This window comes from Theobroma umbraticum, unplaced genomic scaffold, assembly GCF_002168275.2.
Source record: "Theobroma umbraticum cultivar Fairchild unplaced genomic scaffold, ASM216827v3 scaffold_30.0, whole genome shotgun sequence".
Taxonomy (NCBI): domain Eukaryota; kingdom Viridiplantae; phylum Streptophyta; class Magnoliopsida; order Malvales; family Malvaceae; genus Theobroma; species Theobroma umbraticum.
In genome coordinates this window covers 6,652,967-6,672,681 of record NW_018397254.1, presented here as the reverse complement: position 1 = coordinate 6,672,681, position 19,715 = coordinate 6,652,967, and the positions used below count along the sequence as shown (strand labels likewise).

Below are 19,715 nucleotides of genomic sequence, written 5' to 3'. Positions count from 1 at the left end.
ACATTAAATCAAATTTGCTTTATAGAAAAAGGAAGAAAAGCCTAAACTGAAGGTAACATGACGTGAAAGAATTGAACATTAAAATCAAACAAATCGAGAAGATTCAATGCAGTCACACAATTTGTTTGCTTCAAATGTTGTTAGCTGCTGCCTGGAAAGAAACTCAAAGGAAATAAGGAAGAGGGCCCTTTATATTACAAGTTCATTTGATTTTGCCTATGCTTGTAAGAAAAATAAAATTATTTTATAACACAAAAAATCTTTATTTGGAAGCGAAGAATTGTTCAAAAATCTTAATACTTACAAGGCAAATAATGTTACGTTGCTTTTGTTCATAGAAGAGGAGAAATCCATCTTCTAAGAAGCCATATATGAAACTTGTTCAGACACTATCTCGTGGCAGTTTAGGCCCAACCAACGACACAAGCCCATAAATTCACAGATCGATGCGGACGGGAAAATTTACAACATGGCGAGCAAAACATGCCACGTGTCCAACATTACTTTTATATACTTTTCTTCAGAACGCAAACGATTAAGTAACCCTACCACTATGCGTGAATCTCTTACCAAATATAACGACACATATTTCAGGCTTCTAAAATAATATTACCAAACATTTTGCACTTGTAAAATTTCTGATGATAGCTTCACTTTTGGTTAATTTGCCCACAATTGTACCTCTTCTCTTTTGTACTGATCATACGTATTTTGCTTATTTAGATTAATTTAAAAAGATATAAACATACTTCTTATTTTTGGATAAGAGTACGGTTGAATCCTAACATATAGTAACGAATCATACTTCATACAAATTAAGTATAAAAACCAAAAGACCGATGACAATGACATAGAGATCAGCGGGTCAGGCGATTTCCATTAACGCTGAGCCTTGAGGAGCTCTAAATGTGGAAATGTTTGAGTGGGTGAGGCTCTTGTCTACAAACTAAATTAACCAAATAGCTATTTATAAGGTATAGAAATATTAAACGAGTTGTGCTTTTTTATGTGAAAGCATCTGCATGTGATGATGATCAAAGATACGAAAGTTGACCCAAGAAAGGGTAATGCGATATTTGTGACATGAAAATAAACAAATTGAATTAAAAAAAAGTACATATTTTGGACCCAAAATTAGTTGTATAAAACCATGGTCAGTGCTAGCCATTTGGAGATAACCCATATTCAGTGTTTACAACAATTTGTCACCAGCCCTTTTGGCTCTAATTTCCACTTTTGACTTTCCTACTCCCCAAATTGATTTTCATGGCTGCCGCGGCGCCACCCCAACGGTCACCTCCCCCAGAGCATGGTGGCTTCTTTGATGTTGGCCTATGGTGTAATCTTTGCGAAGCGGAGTTTGGAAGCAAGGATGGAATATTGCTTGATCATCAGGTAGAGCCACAGCGACCGCAAGATCTTTTGCGCCAAACAATCTTGAGGCCGGAGGTTCAGAAGCAAGGCTGATATGAGAGGCCACTTTGACCGACGGTATCCATACGAGAGAACAAGAAAATGTACTGGCTAGAGTGTTTCGTATACTTTTATTATACATATGTACACACTAGGTAGTCTTTTCGATACTCCTGTGTGTTGGCTAGTCTTAATATTGCTTATATGTAAAAAATTGAAAATGATATAAAATTAATCTTGAAATAATATATAGCATATATATTGGAGAATTAATTACTCCAAAGGTTGCGGGATTCGGATTTAAATAAAAAGTAAATATGTGAATCTTTTAAGATTTTTTTTCCATAAATTTCAGTAGAGTCCTTAGCGCCAAACACTAAGAAGAACCTTAATTGTAAAGTGCGTGTACGCTTTTGGTTTAGGGTTATGATTTTGTGTCCAAAAGGTAGGCTATGACAATGGCCACCGAAGAGACAAGGGAATGGGCATGGCTTCCAAAGAATGTCCTTGATCAGGTCTTGGGCAAGTTCTTTCCACTTTCCTATTACATCCGATTCGCTACCGTCTGTAAACGATGGCGCGATGTTGCTTTAGACCAGAAAAGATGGCGAATCCGAACTTGCTGCAAGCAACTTCCACTGCTTATGATTCCTACCAAAGACAACAGCCAAGTAAGTCGCGGTTTATACAGCATCACGGACAGGAAATTCCTCAACTTGCAACTAAACGTTCCTTACAACCGAAGGTGCTGCGGACTTCACACGGTTGGGTCATGTTTGTGGAGGTCTATACAGCTATACTTGTCTTTAACCCCTTCACGGAAGACAACATCCGTCTTCCGCCAATCATGGATGTATCTGACAGAATCGATGACCCTGATCATCTTGGCTTCTATCAGTACGTAGTGAGGAAGGTGGTATTATCAACTGATCCATCTTTATCCCGGGATAACTTTCAGGTTGCGGCAATTTATGGGTAGTATTATTCATTGGCTTTTATGATTTGTGAAGACAAACCTTGGACGGACACAAATTTCGAAGGCCACGCACTCTTTGATGTTAATTATCATAAAGGTTCTATCTATGTGGTGGGGTACTTTTGTGGAGTTGTTTCCATTGACACTAGCGGCAGAAGCGGGAAAAAAAGGCGGTGTCGTCAAATGATTATATAGTTCCTAAGATCAAGACATATCTTGTAGCATCATCGATTGGGGACTTGCTGCAGATTATTAGGTTTTTGGATACAAAGGATGTTGATTTGCAGTATATGACTTCCGGTTTTAAGGTTTTCAAGTTGTTAGAAGATCCTATGCGGCATAAGCCTTGGAAGAGATAAATACCTAGGGTGACAATGCTATATTCTTGGGTGACAGTTATTCCATGACCGTTCTTACATCGGATTTTCCCTGATGCCAATCAAATTCCATTTATCATACGGATGATTACTACGAAGTATGTCTATATGACCCCTATGGACCTCGCAACATCGGTTTTCAGCATGGAGGATGGCAAAATTTCATTGCATTACACTTCAGATGTTGCTCACAAGCATATGCCTCCCCCTACTCGGATTTTTCCAAAGTTGCCGCATGCAAGAGCATGTTTTAATTTTCTCTTCATTAACTACTACTAGTAGATTTGGAGCAGGCAACCTTTATAAATTATCAGCTACTATCATATACGAATAGGAATTTTATATTACTAACTTTTAATGTAATCATATATGGCATTCCTACTCGTGTCGCTACCTGCTAATGGCTTGAATGGATTACACATTTACACGGCAGCAAAGAGATCAAAAAGACGCCTTGACTTTGGGCTTTATCAGTTAGTGGGCTTTTGCCTATTTTTGCTTTTTGTAATAGCCTTAAGCCCTAGTTGAACCCCTGGATAGTAAACGCATCTAATCTAACCATTGAGTAAGGCCGTGGTTTCTTCATCCAACCCTGGATAATAAAAATATATGGGAATTTGGGATATAATCTTTTATCACCGTCCGACTTAAAACATAAAAAAGATAAGAATCTGCTCAGTTCCTAGCACACCCAAATGCTTTAATATATCTTACTTGTCCAAAGAATGGTTTCTCTTTATCATAAAGGTAATTGTTCAATACATTGGGACAGAGTACTTTCCAGCAAGGCATTAGATGCCTAACTTCAGCTTTTATTTGCGACAAGCATATCCTTTTAACATGGCCACAATCTCCACGCCCTGTTACAATGTCCCATCATCTTGAGAAAAAAGACATCAAAATCCCAAAACCACTTTGGCCATTACATTAAATGGATTAATTAATATCCTACTATGGTAGCGCTGAAGTACAATTCAATTGACATTAACAACATAGAATGTGAAGAACGATCAAAAATTAGAAATCATCACCACCATCATCGTATCCGAGATCTTCTTCAACTTTCTCCGCACCTTATCTTCGAAATGATCCTCCAGCGCATCCACACCCTCCGCTAACGCCAGCCCACCCAAAGCCCCTGCAACCGCACCCACAGCCAATCCTGTTCCCATCCCTCCGAACTTGCTCTTCTTCTTTTCCTCTTGCCCGTAATACGCACCGCTTCCCTCGCCGTACGAGCCTGACCGTACGCCGGCTGAGCATTATAATTGTACGCACTGTTAGGGTAGCCAGCTGGCTGGGCTACGTTGTAGTAAGGATTTTGCGGCGATGGCGCCTGCGCGTACGAGTAACCATAAGCAGGCGGAGCAGGATAGTCTCTAGAAGCTGGTGGTGGGACCCCGTAGGGAGGTGCATGGTAGGGATCACGCGCATAATAGCGTGGCTCTCGGATCAAAACCTTAAGGTCAACTTTCCTTGGGGTCTACCCGATGGTCGCTTCAGATGGAGCGTTTTCTTGTGGCGTTGTCCGAAGCCAGCATCGTCGAGGACATCCCGGAGCTTGAGCTTAGCAGAGCCGATGAGAGGCTTGGTGTCCTCCTCGGAGCCGGCGTGGACGACGTCGACAAAGAGAGTGGAGTCGTCGTAGATGGGACCGGGGAGAGGAATGACTAGAGTTTCGTCCCATATGGGACACGTGTCACCCTCCTCGTCCACTTTAGCGGAACACTTATTCTTCGGGTCAACCCATACGACGACATATGGCCTGATGGGGCCGTGGCGCCAGTTGACGTTTTTGAGGGCTTCGGCGGAGGAGAGGGTTACCTCTATTTCAAGGGGAGAGGCCATCTCGGTTCTTTCAAGGGTGTAAAGGGCAATTTCGAGAAGAAACGGGTTTTGTTTAGGATTCTGAGGGACATTGTGATGTTTGCGCCCATTTATAATTCTAATCCATGAAGAGGTTCTATGGTATAAATAAATGCAATTACTAGATTGACCTTCTAGACAGGAGAAGTGCGATAATATGGTAATATGGTAGGAGGGTATAATGGGTAAAAACTGGTGGGGAAGAATAAGCTATTAACGCATCTGGAGCAGGGGAAATCACGGGACGGGCAATAGCTTGCTTAGCCGTTAAGTGTTTGCTTAATTGGCCTCTCGACTGACAGTCACAGATGGCAATTTCTAACTGGAGAATGAAATGTATTATGACCGAATAGGGAGAGTCTTTTACCATTGAAGTGCGTGCCTTGGTGGGAGAGGAATATTCTATTTCTAGGGAAACAGAAAGTTGCGACACGGAGTGAACACGGGTTGAGTTAGACCAGTAAGCCCATTATCTTCTTCTCTGTTTATAGCTCTCTTTTTTTCCCCCATTTTGTGGACCATCAGAATTGCTTATGCATGGTCTATAGAAAATGGACTAGCTGAATTGATTATAAGTCACAGTATCACTCTTTTAACTTATGATATGGATCACAAAATAAAAGAACAACAAAATATTAGTACCATATGATATGAAATTATGAATAAGGCAAGATACAGTCTAATGAAGCTAACCATTACCATATGTCATATTAAACATTTTCGTTTTTTCTTGCTGGCAAGGTGAGATACTTTTATCCAGCCCCAAGATGCTTATTAAATAGTATTTGGTATAAAAAAAATGAGAATATATTTTTTATAATATGTTTAATTAAATTATATTACAATATTTATTTTACAACAGATTATTGTAATGTAAGATTACAATACAATCGCATTACAATAGACGCAATGTGATTACAGTTTAAAATTAATACAATCACATTACATTACACTTTATAATATTATTAAAAATATTTTTAATAGATGGTATTCTATAAAAATTAATAATAAAAATATAAATATATTAAATTTATATTTTAATAAATATGATAAATTTTAAAAATGAACATTACATTATCATAAAAGTACTTGTAAATCAAATCCTATAATATTATCTATTTTACATTTTAATTATTATTTTACTTATATATCAAATACTATGATATTATTTTTTTGTAATTATATTACTTGTAATTATAACTATATCATTTATAATTATATTATATTATAAAATATTAAATATGATTCTGACATTTTGTGCACTTTATCTTGTGGAGTTTTGGAAGAACAAAGGTTATATATTTGACATTTGCTAATGGCTACTTCCTATCGCTGGCCCTTCGAGGGCCAAAAGTCTGTCCCGGATTGTATCGGGTTTCGATAATCCATAGGCTCTCTCGGCTTGATCTCAGCTACTGTACTTATTAATATGACATGATACGGACAAGCTTGAATTATTTTCTCTACAAGACCGGGACCCAAATTAGATTGAGCTTAAACTTCCCAAAGCCCGGCTCATTGACCCATTCATTGTCTACTTCTAATGAGCGCTGTTGCAATTGTATATTATGCTTGAGCAGGTTTTTGTGGTCAGGCACTGAGGAAGAACCAAAGGGAAACTTAAGATAAACTGGTCATGTTGATAACGAAAGGAATAGGACTTTGAAGCATGTAATGGCGATAACACTCGTTACTTGGAATGGAATAATTTGCTTTTATGAATCATATCATGAGTAAATTTTGTACCTTATTAATTCATGTCAATCACATGGTTTAGCAATACCCATGGACCATGGTATAGCAAACTTAATTTGCAACGTAGCATGAAAAATCTACCTCTCCAAACTTCAATTAAGCAGCATAATTATGAAGATTTTGTTGGCATGGAACATGGTCCACAATTGAAGCAAACTTCTTTCATCTCAACAAGCAAAGCAAAGGGGGAAATTTGCTTTCCCTTACTTTCTCACATGTTTATCATGTTTACAAGGGACTTAAAAAAAGAAACATAGAACTAATGTTTTAAGTACTCATTATTCTTTTGCTTCGTTGACCTCTTAATAAAAGTCTATAATTGCTCCTAATTATTTATAACAAGTTTTGAGCATTAAAAGTCCATCCCTTTAATTAATTCGTGAATTTTTTGCATTAAGTATATATTTCTCAAGTCACTAGTTCGAATTATAATTAACAAAAAAAGACATAATATTAAAAATTTTAAATTATTCAAAAATTAAATAAAATTTTATTTTTTATTAAATTTAATTAAGTTTTTATATTTTTATTTTGAATCAAATAAATTTTTATGATTAATGATTGACCAACTGTTATTAGTTAAAACATCACTTACCATTTTATGTTATATAGAGTTAACATGATATGCACACATGTCATAATAGATGATAATGTGATATACTCATTTGATGTAATGACATGATCATATGATATTTTTATTTTTCATATCAGTATTATATGTATAGAAAAAATAACAAGTGATGTTTTTAATTAATGACGATTATTTATCCATTAGACATAAAAATTTATTTGAATTTTTTAAAATAATTTCAAGACTTTTAAAAATATTATGTCAAAAAATAAATGAAGAATGTTGAGAGAGGCACAAAGCAGGATGCTCCTGTAAATTCTCAAACAACTTGGGACGAGTTTCAGAAATTGCTGAAAGTACAGGGATTATATTGTAAATACAGTGCACTTCCTATCCCAGCTGGCACCTTGTGATTGGACCCTCTTAAACTTTCACACACAGGTCCTTACATTATCGGTACGCCTTAGCGCCTCCCATCAAAAGGTGAAAACCCTAAACCCTAAAAGCGTTGTTATATAATAATCTCTAAGCCTTCGGCCCAAATATTGCTTCGCCTCTCAGCCTCTCTGTTTATCTAGTTGCTTGCTGTTTCTCTCTCTGTGCTTTCAAACTCTCCCAGGGATGAGACCTCCAAGAGGTAACCAATGTCTCTCTTTTTCCTTGCTTGTTTTTTTTTAATCTCTGCTCTCACATTTCCGTTGTGCTTTCTGTATATTGTCGCACTTTTCTCATTCCAAATTGATTTGAAGGTTTTCATTTCTGTTTATGCGCAATTTATACTGTTATCGAAGAAAGTAGTAATTCCAAATTTAGAACCCGACTGAGTGTAGGCTTCATAAGTATCTTCTTGGAGGACACCGTTCAGTTATCAGTCTTGGGTTTATTTTTCTTTTTTTTTTTTGTTTTTAAACAAAGTTGGGTCTTATAGTTTGGGGTTAAGAAGCATCTTAGTTCTGTTTTGTTTTTATTGGTTTTGAGTCTCGTTATTGTATTTCTAATGGTTGGATTATGTGCAGGCCGTGGTGGTGGCGGTGGTGGGTTTAGGGGCAGAGGTGATGGAGGGAGAGGGAGAGGAAGAGGTGGTGGTGGTGGAAGAGGTGGCGATAGGGGCAGTGGCATGAAACCCCGTGGTGGGGGACGTGGTGGCCATGGTGGAGGAAGAGGGCGTGGAGGAGGAAGAGGAGGAATGAAGGGTGGGAGCAAGGTTATAGTTGAGCCCCATAGACACGAGGGAGTTTTTGTTGCCAAGGGTAAAGAAGATGCTCTTGTAACTAAGAATATGGTCCCTGGTGAGGCTGTCTACAATGAAAAAAGAATTGCTGTGCAGGTTATTTGTCTTTCTAATAACTCAGTTCATTTTGTTCCTGTTATGTAATATATGATAGTTCATATGATGGATTAAAGATGCTCTATTATTTTGCTAATTTGGTGTTAGCTCTTCCAGTTGACTTGTTGACATGAGTATTTTGAAATGAGAAATTGAGGGTCTCTCATGCTTTTTGTCTTAACAGAATGAAGATGGTACTAAAGTTGAGTACAGGGTTTGGAATCCTTTCCGGTCTAAGTTGGCAGCTGCAATTCTTGGTGGTGTTGATAATATCTGGATTGTAAGCCGTCAAATCTTGGTTATTTTTTGTTCATGCTATGTGTATATCTATTCTGACACCCTTTAGTTTCTGACTGACATGTGTATATTGTTATTTTTAATTAAAGAAACCTGGTGCTAAGGTTCTCTACCTTGGAGCTGCTTCTGGTACCACTGTTTCACATGTATCTGATGTTGTTGGTCCTGTAAGTTTATTTAGGCTTATGATTTCAATGTCTTTATATCTTTGTGTTTGGCAAAGTTGCTTATTGGTTGTACCCCTTTTTAGACGGGAGTGGTATATGCTGTAGAATTTTCACACAGAAGTGGTAGAGACTTGGTCAACATGGCGAAGAAGCGAACAAATGTTATACCTATCATTGAAGATGCTAGGCATCCTTCCAAATACAGGATGCTAGTTGGCATGGTGGATGTGATATTTTCTGATGTTGCTCAGCCTGATCAGGTTTGCTTTTTGTGTATTTCTTACTTTATTTGTCATTTAGAGAGTAGTGAAGAAACAATCAGGCAGATGTTCTATTTGGTGGATTAACTGGTTGTGCTGTAGTGTGTTAAATCTTGATGATGCACCTTCGTATTTATGCTCTCTATTCTTTTCTCATCACTTGCCTGCATCTTATGGCCTACACTCATTTCACATTTGCTTTTTAACTGACCAGGCACTTTGCTTGGTTTTGTTTCTCATTTGGCATTGTATGTGTTTATTATTCAGCGTTCTGTTTTTAGAGAGTGCGCTTGTTCAGTACTTGTACCATAGCTCTTTCTTATTATATGCATATGATGAGCTCTACTCGGATTCCCCTTCAAGACTTCATGGGTGATGCAAACTCGAGTTTCTGATGCAATATTAAGTCATCATCTTTAAATAGTCTATCAAACTTGGTTTATAAGAAAGTTTTAATTTTTTTTTTGTTTTGGAAATTTTGTTTCTTGATTTTTGTTTACTATACGAGCTATATATATATATTTTTGTCTGCAAGGAGTTGAAACTTAAAGATACTAACTCTTAACCTGGAAGTATGTCTAAGAAACTCTTACATAGTATACGCCTTTTTTTTTCCAATTTATATAGATTTTTTTTCCCATTTTTTTCTCTGTTTTGTTATTATTTCACTTTGTCAATAAGCAAATGATGAGGTACTCGGATTCCCCTTCAAGACATCATGGGTGATGCAATACCGAGTTTCTGATGCTTGCTTCAATCTCGCTATCATGTTTGTTCAAGGTTTTGTGACCTTTTTTCTTTTTTTCTATAAGCAATTTTTTACTCTCTTAAGAGTTGTAATTGTGTTTTTTTTTATTTTAATATCTTTTTTGTTCTTTCCTTCTTTTATTTTTATCTCATGTCACATTAGTATTTGAAATGTTCCATCTTTTTTTTTTACACGTTCATACTTTGTTTCTTCTAAATGTTTGTTAAAGGTTAATGGACTAATCTTGTGCATTGCATTGTTTTTTATACAAAGAGAAAGCATTTCTTCTGTCAGTGCTCTTTATTACACAAAATGAGTTTATGATAATATGATGTCTCTGATTTAAGTCCATTGGAAATCCTCCAGCCTACTCACTTGTGTCTCTCGGATCCTTATCCGGTGGGAATGAGTTGATGAAATGTTTGCACTTTTCTTTTGAGTCTAAGTTTTTGGTTACTTCTGACTTTATTTGCAGGCTAGGATTTTGGCCTTGAATGCATCCTATTTCCTGAAAGCAGGAGGTCATTTTGTTATTTCAATCAAGGTTAGTGTTCCAAAATTTGTGGCTTTAAAGCTGGAAATGTGTAAAACTTGTTATTTTCGGGGACTTGGAAGTTAATATGTGAACTTTCTAATTTCATTAGATGCTATCAGCTCTATATGTTGTCTAAACCTGCTTGAATATTTCATGCCAGGCAAACTGCATTGACTCCACTGTTCCTGCCGAGGCTGTATTCCAGAGTGAAGTTAAGAAATTGCAACAAGAGCAGTTCAAGCCATTCGAGCAAGTCACTCTTGAACCTTTTGAGCGTGACCATGCTTGTGTTGTGGGTGGCTACAGAATGCCCAAGAAACAGAAAGCTGGACAATAATTTTGTAGGCCTTCTTTAAGCCAATGTTTGCTAGAAAATGACTGTTACGTTTTGCCCTTTTTGCTTTATTAGGTGTTTATTAAAACTCAATATTAATGCTGTTTTGGAACATTTTGCACTAATTTTGGTTTTGATCGTCTGCCTGCCCCTCTCTGTTTATTGCAGCTCCACAACACCGTATCCCTGATTTAAGCAAATTCACCAACATATTACGTGATTAATGAGCGACATAATTAAAACATCAAAATGTGAAGATGGTATGTTGAGGTGACATATTCTTTCAATTTATTTTTAAAGTAATGTTCTCTTTGTTGGTTGCGAAGTCTTGTCAAGTTTATAACGGAATTGACGAAAGGCCTGGTTTCTTGCCACAAATGACAAATGAACCATTATATTAGTTTGAATTGAATTGAACTCCGGGTTGCTGAAGAAATTTGTGAGATTTAACACTTCCTACTGTCGTTGCTCCTGTTAAACAAGGTTTTTCTTCATATTGATATCAAGTATTAATAAATGTGGTGATTAATGGTAACAACTATTAAGGTAAAATACCAATCAATATTCTTTGACTACAATACCTTAGTATGGTAAAAAACGAGAACCTATCTGCGTTTGAAATGTAGAGACTTGATTTACGCCGATGACTCTGCTCTCCCCAGTCAGCATCACTAGTCCATTGAGGTGAAGCGATGATAGAGGAGGAGGAAGCCATAACCAGATTGAGATGGCCGACTCCCTTGTTGTAGCCTCGTGAATATCCCTCCCATGTCAAAAGGAGGCTAAAACATTACTCTCCCGGAAGTAGCTTCCCTGCTTTTTTAAATCTTTTAAGTTTTACCCTTGCTCCTTTTTCTTTAGATAAATTCTCAAGTGTAGAAGAAAAATCAGTAATTGGACTGAATGTCATGTTCGGCCCCCAAAAAACTCAGAAAAATTAAGACCTGTCAGAAGTGGGATTTGAACCCACGCCCTCTCACGAGGACCAGAACTTGAGTCTGGCGCCTTAGACCACTCGGCCATCCTGACATATGCTCGATGTGCTATATTAATCATGTAGACCTTTGTAGCTTGTTGGCATAACCCGGTGTCTTTTCCTCGTGTGAATGTTGAACACATTTCAATTTATGTAATTGTAGCTCTGAAGAAGAACTGATTTGATTGCATCCTCCACAATCTTTTGAACAGAACCACGTAGGTCCAACATCACAAATTGGAGATTGGATATGTGAGTCTCGCTGGGCCAGGACCAAGCTTAAATGTGAAGCTTCTGTTGATGATTATTCCTCGCACAGCTTGGAATGCTTATGCCTGTCCCATTTCCACTAAGGAGAACAATAGTGTATCGTAAATAAAGCAAAAACTGTTTTGGAGTCATGGAGAAAGTATGGTGGAGACTGTTAGATTCCCTTTGCAGGGTCTTAATATAGACAGCTTTGAACTAATTGGGTTCTGTATGATGTTGTCCTCCTGTAGTTTCTTGTCTGTTTGTTTTTTGTTCTCTTGATCCTTGGTCAGTGCTGATCTCGGCCTGATCTTCTTCTTGTATCCTTTCTAGCAGTTTTGCTGCTTCTTTTTGGATAAAATCATGACAAAATCTTGACACTGGGATTTTGTTAAAAACTAAATTAAATACAATACAATCTTAAACGTTCTTACGTTACATCTATTGATATAAATTTAATTAATTTAATGAACAGAATGAATTTTTTTTAAAATGCTAAATGCACACACAAATTTTGTTGAATGACAAAGGATTTTATTTATTTACTATATTTTTTATCTCTAATTGGAATTGCCTCCATATAGAAATCACGTGAGACAAGACCACGGATTCAAGTCAGCTTGTGACAGTATTCAGTACAAACCACCTTGCTCCCTGCAGAATCAGGAGAAATAAAACCAAACAAATGCCAAAGAGTAATGACAATATTGTTGTTCTTCTAACAACTCATGTCATATGTTACTATCATTAACCTTGTCGGTGCTGATGTCTTGGCCACCCCACTTCTTCATACGTTCCATTGTTTGTTCAACCTGCAAAAGAATTACTCTACTACTTGGTTTACTTTGTCTAGAATTCCGAAGACCCTGGATTACGTGAGAAAAAACAAAACGCAATTGACCACACAGTACAATCAAAATGAAATCATATTACTGGTTATTTTCCTTGGAACTTTTGTCATCTTATAAGTAAATAGAAAGGTTTGTAAGCAGAGATAGAAGAGGATGAAAAGAAATAAGTGGTATGTCTCAGATTATGCTCTATTATAAGCAAGTTTAGCCGGAAGAAACTCCAGTATCTAGGGACATAATAACGAAAGCAAGTTTACTAACCTCCTCGTTCCAATTGGTTCTATAGAGAACAAGCAAGAGCAGCAAGGTTTGCAAACCAATTCCAGCTATCATGCCTCCCCAAAGTCCCTGCATGGTGGGAAGAAAAGTTAGAGGTGTTCTATTTTGGTTATTAAGAATTTCAGCTTGAGCCTTCTACCTAAGGAGAGGCATGCCTGGTGATTGCATCAGGCCACAGTCAGAAACAAGGCCACATATTTTACATTAAACTAATTAGAATCAGATGGAAATTGGTAGCTGTTCATCATGCATATACAGGAGGAGAGGAAGTGGAACAGAAAAATCATACCATCACTCCTAAGTTTGCTGTATAACCAAGTAAGAATCCGAGAGGAAGACCAAAAACGTAATAACAACCTAAGTTAATATAAGCAACCAATGTCTGCCACCCACCGCCAATAGCAACTCCTACAAGAATAACAGAGAAAGTATATGACCAAGAGAAGAGATACAGCGATTAAGCAATTAATTTCATAGCCGAAAAAACTTATTGAGATACCTGATATAACAGGCTGGACACTGTTAAGAACCATGGTCACACCAAGAAGGTATGCCAGATGAGCAACAGCTCGCTGCATTTCTTCGCTGCTAGTGAAAATGACTGCAAAGTGGTCCCTGGTTATGATGATAGCAACCATGCATAAAAGCCCTATGAAGAGAGACTGAAGCACGGTAACATATACGGAGTACTTGGCTGCTCTTGGATGTCCCAATCCAAGCTCATTGGAAACCCGAACGCTGAGAAAATTGGATCAAAATGTGGTATCAATTAAAGAAAGATGATTCACCATTGTCACAAAAAGTAAAGTAGTAGATCCTTTGTTTCAGCAATGCCATTAGCAAAAAATTTACAAAACCAGAGGAAGCCTACTGTTCTATGGTACCTTTAACAGTAATTTCGACTAAGATGAGACTATTATTGTATAGCTATGGCTGCCGAATGAAAAGGTTTCAGTTTTCAAGATTATCATGCCGGTCTGCTTATATTGCCGTTCAGCCAAAAAAAGAAATACAATTTTGAGAAAAATATGAAAATGATGTATGACCCCTAATAGTATGAAAATGTCAATATGTGTATAATTTTCCCTATATGCTGAAGAAGTTTACCTCATAGCAGCGTTTATTCCTATGAACAACATAGCTTCCCACCCATTCAAATTCATACTGCCATGTAAATCAAATTCAAGGAACAAGTAAGAAGCTTGGACAATGTGAATAAATAGATCATAAATGTCAGAACAATGCATTAAAGCAATCCAAAGAATTGCGGTAAAAATTGTAATTTGTAAAATTAAATGGTTGGACTCTCTAATAGTCGTTTCATTACATAATTGATTTAATATGTCGTTTCTTTCGGAACTCTTTCCATTTTCCAATCCCATTTGCTCAATGCTCATGTTAGCATGCTGCTTTAACTACTTCAATCCAAGTATATAGAATGAGTGACGCCGAAGTTAAAAATCTTTCGTCACTTCCAAATTAACTTTGAAGTGATTGAATCAGCAGTGAAGCACGAGAATATATATGATACGATTCAGAAACAATTGAAGAGCTTTAATAGAACTCACCAAATTGAAAGGGAACCGACTGCAATCACTGCATTATTGAGGTGACCAACAAGAAGAATCATGCTCATCATGTACCAAACCTCGAGGCAAAGCATCAGAGCTGAGGAAATGGAGAGTCGAACAAAGGCCCATATCTCCTTGAATGCCAACCATGAAAAGCCATGCCACCCCTCGTTGCTCCAGAAAATAACATAGGCGACTTGAGCTAAAGCGATTACCCAGCTGGTGATATCATATGCTATGGCTGCCCCAGTTGTACCCCAATCAAACACCAAAAGGAACAGCGAAAGGATCCCGACGTGAAAAATCAGAGTCACCAACCCAATCCAAGCAAGCACGCTAACCTTGCTTTGAGCCTGAAGGAACTTTTGAGTAGGGAAGATTATGGCAAGTGAAAACAATTGAGGGATGGTGAGTATTGCGAACTTCCCAGCCAGGTTAGCGATCTCATCTTCTTGCCCCAGAAGTTTGAGGACTGGCGTGGCAAAAATGTAAAATGGCAATATGATGAAACAAGAGGCCAACAAGATTATCCAGGACCTTTGCATATAAACGCCAAGCATGTGTATTTGTCCAGCACCAAAAGCTTGCCCACAAAGTGTCTCCAGTGCACTCCCCATGCCAAGCTACATGTTCATTCATAATTTGCACAACAAATTTAATTAGGTTCCATATATTTCTTTTCTGTTTTTACATATTCAAGAACAATAGAATGTGTTTACCCCACTATTCCAAAAGCACACAATGTCATGCTTCAGAAAGAGACTTCATAGGAAACAAAAATTACTACTAAAAATCATAATCTTATAATCTTATTGTAATCTCCCATATTGGCTTTTTTGGCTAATCAAATAGTAATAAATAAATAGAAGAGTTAATTCTATATTCAAATTATGATTAAATTTCTAATTTTATTAATCAAACGAGTGAAGTGACAAAAAAAAATTAGTCTCCTAAAAGTGACGTATGCAATTTTACTTATTAAATTTACAATTTTATAGTAACTCAAATGTTGATATGTAATTAGCTCTAAATTAAAGGAAATTTGTTGTTCTCATTTTACCTTCTTGCAGTACTAAAAAGAAAAAAAAAACAAACGAATTGAATGTTTTATCAAAATGAAAGACTTATTTAGTCTTTCATCCACTTCCTCAGTATCCCCTTACCGCTAGACTTAACGAGAAGTCAACACAGCAAAAGTTTTCCATTTTTCGATATATATGAAGAAAGAAGCCAGTGTTAATATATATATATATATATATACACACACGTGGAGAAAGAATTAAAGTGAGGAAGCAAACCATGAAGCCGAAGGAGAAAGTCCCGAGGACAGCGAGAGCGATGGTGACGGCTGAGAGTTCAATATTACCGATGTGTCCAACGAATATATTAGTGACGGAGTTAGTTCCATATTGACACATTATTTGGAAACCAATGGGACCAGCGATCTTCCACATCTTCACCGTCTCCATCCAAAACACCGACTTCACTTCCTTGAAGCTCCTCACCGGCGCGTAGTCTCCATTCTCCAACAACGTCAACGTCGTAGATGGTGCGCCGTTTAACAGTGGCGTCGTCTCCATATTGTCGGCTGAGAGCCGGTGGCCTGGTGTGTGTACGGAGACGCCTGCGGCAGAAGTTGACTGAGTTTGATGAGTTGAGTGAGGAGATGATTGTGGATAGGATGCCCGCTTTTCAGGATAAGTCTTCCGTTGGCTTTGCTTTGGTTTGTTACTACAAAATTGTAGCACAAAGAAGTAAGATGCAACACTCAGTCTCAAAAGGTTTAATATCGTAGCAGAGTCTTCATTCACTGCATTATTATTAAATAAAGTGGTGGGGCACGTGTTTGACTTTAGTTTGTACTGCCTCTATACAAATTAAAACTATTATACTATTTTTTTACTATAATATTAACATTTATAATAATATAATATAACATGACAAACCCTTAAATAACCTCCATTATTACTTACAAAAAAGGAACACCACGATTGAAGATCAAACTCTCTCGTCAATAGATGGCAAATTTTAAAAAAAATAATTAAAAATTACTAAACATTTCAATAAAAATTATTTCTAAACAAGAATTAATTTTGTATATATTTAAAATGTTTAAAAAAGTTTCAAATTTTTATTGTTGGATTTCTTATTAGTAGTATATACATAAAATGACACCTAACTTCCCAAACATCTATCTGTTTGGATCAAGTATATATACTGAATTATTACAATATAATTTTAGAGGGTAGCAGAAGATTCCAGGTCAGGTCTCTGGCATGTAGCTGGATTCTCCACAGGCAAACGTATCTTTCCCTGATCTTGAAACGAGCAAATAATTGTGCTCGAATAACGATGCAAGTGTAGTGGAGACCGTTAGTTGGATGCTTTCATCTCTAAATCTGTCATTTTTATAAGATAATTAAATTATATTAAATTATTTATTTTTAAAAATATTAATATGAAATTATAATATAATCATAATATAATCAATAGATATAATGTGATTATATTTTAAAATAGATACAATCTCTTGTTACAACGTATTTTGCAATGTTATCAAACTTGGTGTGATATTTTTATCTTTCTTCAATTAATAATCATTTTAAAAAAATTAAAAATATCTTTAAATTTTAAAAAAATTATAAAATTTGAAAAACATAATTTTTAGAAATTTTCATAAAAGTTAAAAAAATAAAAATTAATTATTAAAAAATTCTAGAACTATAATAATAGAAATAATTTTTATTTTTAAAAAATTATAAAATATTAGAAAATCTGTAAAATAAAAAATATATTTAGAATTTTTGAAAAATAAAAGATATTCTTTTGTATGTTCATAATTTTTTAAAATTATAAAAAAAATTTCCTCTCTGTAATTTTTAATAAACTTTTGGAAATAAAAATATGTCTTTTTTACTTTCAATATTTTTTCAAAAATCTCTTCTGTTTTTTTAATTTTTTTAAAAAGAATTATTTTCATTTTTAATGTTTTACAAATATTTCAAAATAATACTAATAACATTATATTTTAAATTTTTTAAAATTGCTAACAAATAAAAAGTTATTTTTTGATTAATATTAACATGGATTTACTTGATGCTTAGTTATTTGTTGAAAATTTACTTAAGAGATGATATCATATAAAATTAAAGAGTAAAATATCTTATTTTTTTAAGCTTTGATCATAATTTTATACGAATTTATTAACATAAAAATAGGTTGTCCGTCTCAAAAAAAATCTTTCCCTGCACATATAAGTTCAATCATTAATGTTTTTATTAATTTAATGACGTGATAATATTTTTTTATAATTTTACTTTTCATTATTTTTAAAAATTACTACATTATATAAATTATAATTTTTTATTTTTACCCTCGTTTATACTTTTAGGGTGAATTATCTATTTTTTAAATTAATAAATTTGTGTAAAATTATAATCAAAACTTAAGAAGTAAAAATACTTTACTCTATATTAAATTTATATTTAAATATATAAAAATAATTCTGAAACTAACATTACATCTTTAATAAAATGCTTATAAACCAAAAGCTTATCTTTTCAATATTTTAATAACACTTTCCTTAATATATTAAGCATTGCAATATTATTTTACCAATAATCACATTTTCTATAATATAATTGTACTGTAAAGTATCACTAATTGTGAAATAAATGCAAAAGCATTTTAATAGCATGATCCATTTAAGATATCTCTTTACGGTTACGTTTGCCAGCCGACGAAGGAAATTATTGAAGCATGATATTGACTGCCACCAAGGCAGAGGCAGGGTGGTAGCTTCCATATATAAGTTCATCTACCTACCACCAAGGATAATACAAGTTGAAAGGCTTCCGCCAGGAGATTTTCGCCTTCTTTTATTATTATAACTATTATTTGCAGAAGATTTATATACTAATATTAAGAAATTAAAAGATCCTGTAATGTAGAAATTATATGCCGCCCTTACATTTTCTTTCCTTTTTTTTGTTTTTGTTTAAATACAGAAACAATATTATGAAAATGAAGGGTAAAAACAATTTCAATATATATGAACCAAGTAATTAATATGGTTAAAGTGGATGTAACTTCTTAGTGTTGTTTTATTTTTGTAAATTCAAACTGAGTCGACATTACCAATTCAATGGAGATTAATTTACTTAGTATTATACATTATGCTATATTATTCATGTTTGGTAGAAAGTTTTGTCAAAACTCTCATGTTACCTAAACTTAGGTTTAGTGTTTTCCCCTCTGGTGACTACATACTAATAGGCAACTCTTTTTATTTTTTAATAAAATTTTCGTCTATGTTAAGTAATCATCCCCTTTCCATGAACCCTTTCTTTTATTATTATTATTATTATTATTGGATGAATAAAAATGGGCTCAACCTAATCTGCATGAACAACAAAAAAGGCAGAAACTTAGGATCGATAATTGGGCTAATAACATTACAAACAAATGGCCGTCATAAACAATAGAGATCATTTGAGCCGTCCAAAGAACATTGCCAGAAAAAGAGGCTTCAACGTTTGCACATCAAATTCACAATCTTCTCATTGGGAAACTTGAACCAGCTTTAATGGTATAGATAATGCCCTCACCATATCCTTCATTAATATGATTCCAAAAAAAAAAAAATACCTGTAACTATGAAGCTCTTTAGACAAGGTGAGATAAAGGAAAGCAGCGTATGTTGAGCCCAGCCTAAATATAGGGCCCAAGCTTTTCTTGAACGCAACCTACTTGATGTTTGCACTAATGATAAAAACGTCACTAACATAATTCACGTAAGGAATTAGGAAGAAAAAGAAAAGAGGGATCAAGAAGGTGTGAGACGGCCTTACCTGGTAAAACTACAGGGCAAATATGCCAATCATAACTTGCAGACGATGTTATTGATTTCTATTGGAGTATAAAATTTGTGTCTCAACGCTAGACAAACGCCCCACCCAGAATTGGTTTTAGGAAAACCGACCACATATTTCATGTTATATGATAGCCTTTGATAGCTTTGTTTCATGAATTGTCATATGCTATATAATATGAACAAACATGTCCAACAAAATAAATCTTTAAAGAATGGGACCCTTGCATGAGTTGTCTAGATGAACACGTATATGTGTGTAGATTGCTGAAATGATTACATTCATCTCACCT

At 35.3% G+C, this 19,715-nt stretch overlaps 3 protein-coding genes and 3 non-coding genes across 6 annotated transcripts; 3 read left to right on the top strand and 3 right to left on the bottom strand.

Moving 5' to 3' along the window:
- Nucleotides 1–3,865: 3,865 nt before the first annotated feature.
- Nucleotides 3,866–4,989, bottom strand: LOC110425128 (Calcium-dependent lipid-binding (CaLB domain) family protein). Its single transcript, XM_021439938.2, is given in 4 exon segments — nt 3,866–3,931; nt 3,933–4,016; nt 4,019–4,236; nt 4,239–4,989. Coding segments are annotated over 4 exon segments (729 nt in total). The 5' UTR covers nt 4,615–4,989; the 3' UTR covers nt 3,866–3,880.
- A 2,464-nt stretch (nt 4,990–7,453) lies between these two features.
- Nucleotides 7,454–10,740, top strand: LOC110417590 (rRNA 2'-O-methyltransferase fibrillarin 1-like). Its single transcript, XM_021430024.2, has 7 exons — nt 7,454–7,595; nt 7,975–8,285; nt 8,470–8,565; nt 8,672–8,749; nt 8,833–9,009; nt 10,233–10,301; nt 10,453–10,740. The coding sequence occupies exons 1-7, from the start codon at nt 7,580–7,582 to the stop codon at nt 10,627–10,629; spliced, it is 924 nt and encodes a 307-aa protein (XP_021285699.1). The 5' UTR covers nt 7,454–7,579; the 3' UTR covers nt 10,630–10,740.
- On the top strand, nt 9,336–9,408 carry LOC149527730 (small nucleolar RNA snoR60). Its single transcript, XR_016352298.1, has one exon. It is a non-coding gene; the product is annotated as a small nucleolar RNA snoR60 (small nucleolar RNA).
- Nucleotides 9,688–9,758, top strand: LOC149527729 (small nucleolar RNA snoR60). The gene has a single exon (XR_016352299.1). It is a non-coding gene; the product is annotated as a small nucleolar RNA snoR60 (small nucleolar RNA).
- Nucleotides 10,741–11,571: 831 nt separating the features above from the next.
- Nucleotides 11,572–11,655, bottom strand: TRNAL-CAA (transfer RNA leucine (anticodon CAA)). The gene has a single exon. It is a non-coding gene; the product is annotated as a tRNA-Leu (tRNA).
- Nucleotides 11,656–12,369: 714 nt separating this feature from the next.
- On the bottom strand, nt 12,370–16,331 carry DTX35 (detoxifying efflux carrier 35). Its single transcript, XM_021430012.2, has 7 exons — nt 15,851–16,331; nt 14,550–15,175; nt 14,089–14,145; nt 13,481–13,719; nt 13,271–13,389; nt 12,964–13,050; nt 12,370–12,663 (listed from the first exon to the last, which is right to left on the bottom strand). The coding sequence occupies exons 1-7, from the start codon at nt 16,130–16,132 to the stop codon at nt 12,583–12,585; spliced, it is 1,491 nt and encodes a 496-aa protein (XP_021285687.1). The 5' UTR covers nt 16,133–16,331; the 3' UTR covers nt 12,370–12,582.
- Nucleotides 16,332–19,715: the final 3,384 nt, after the last annotated feature.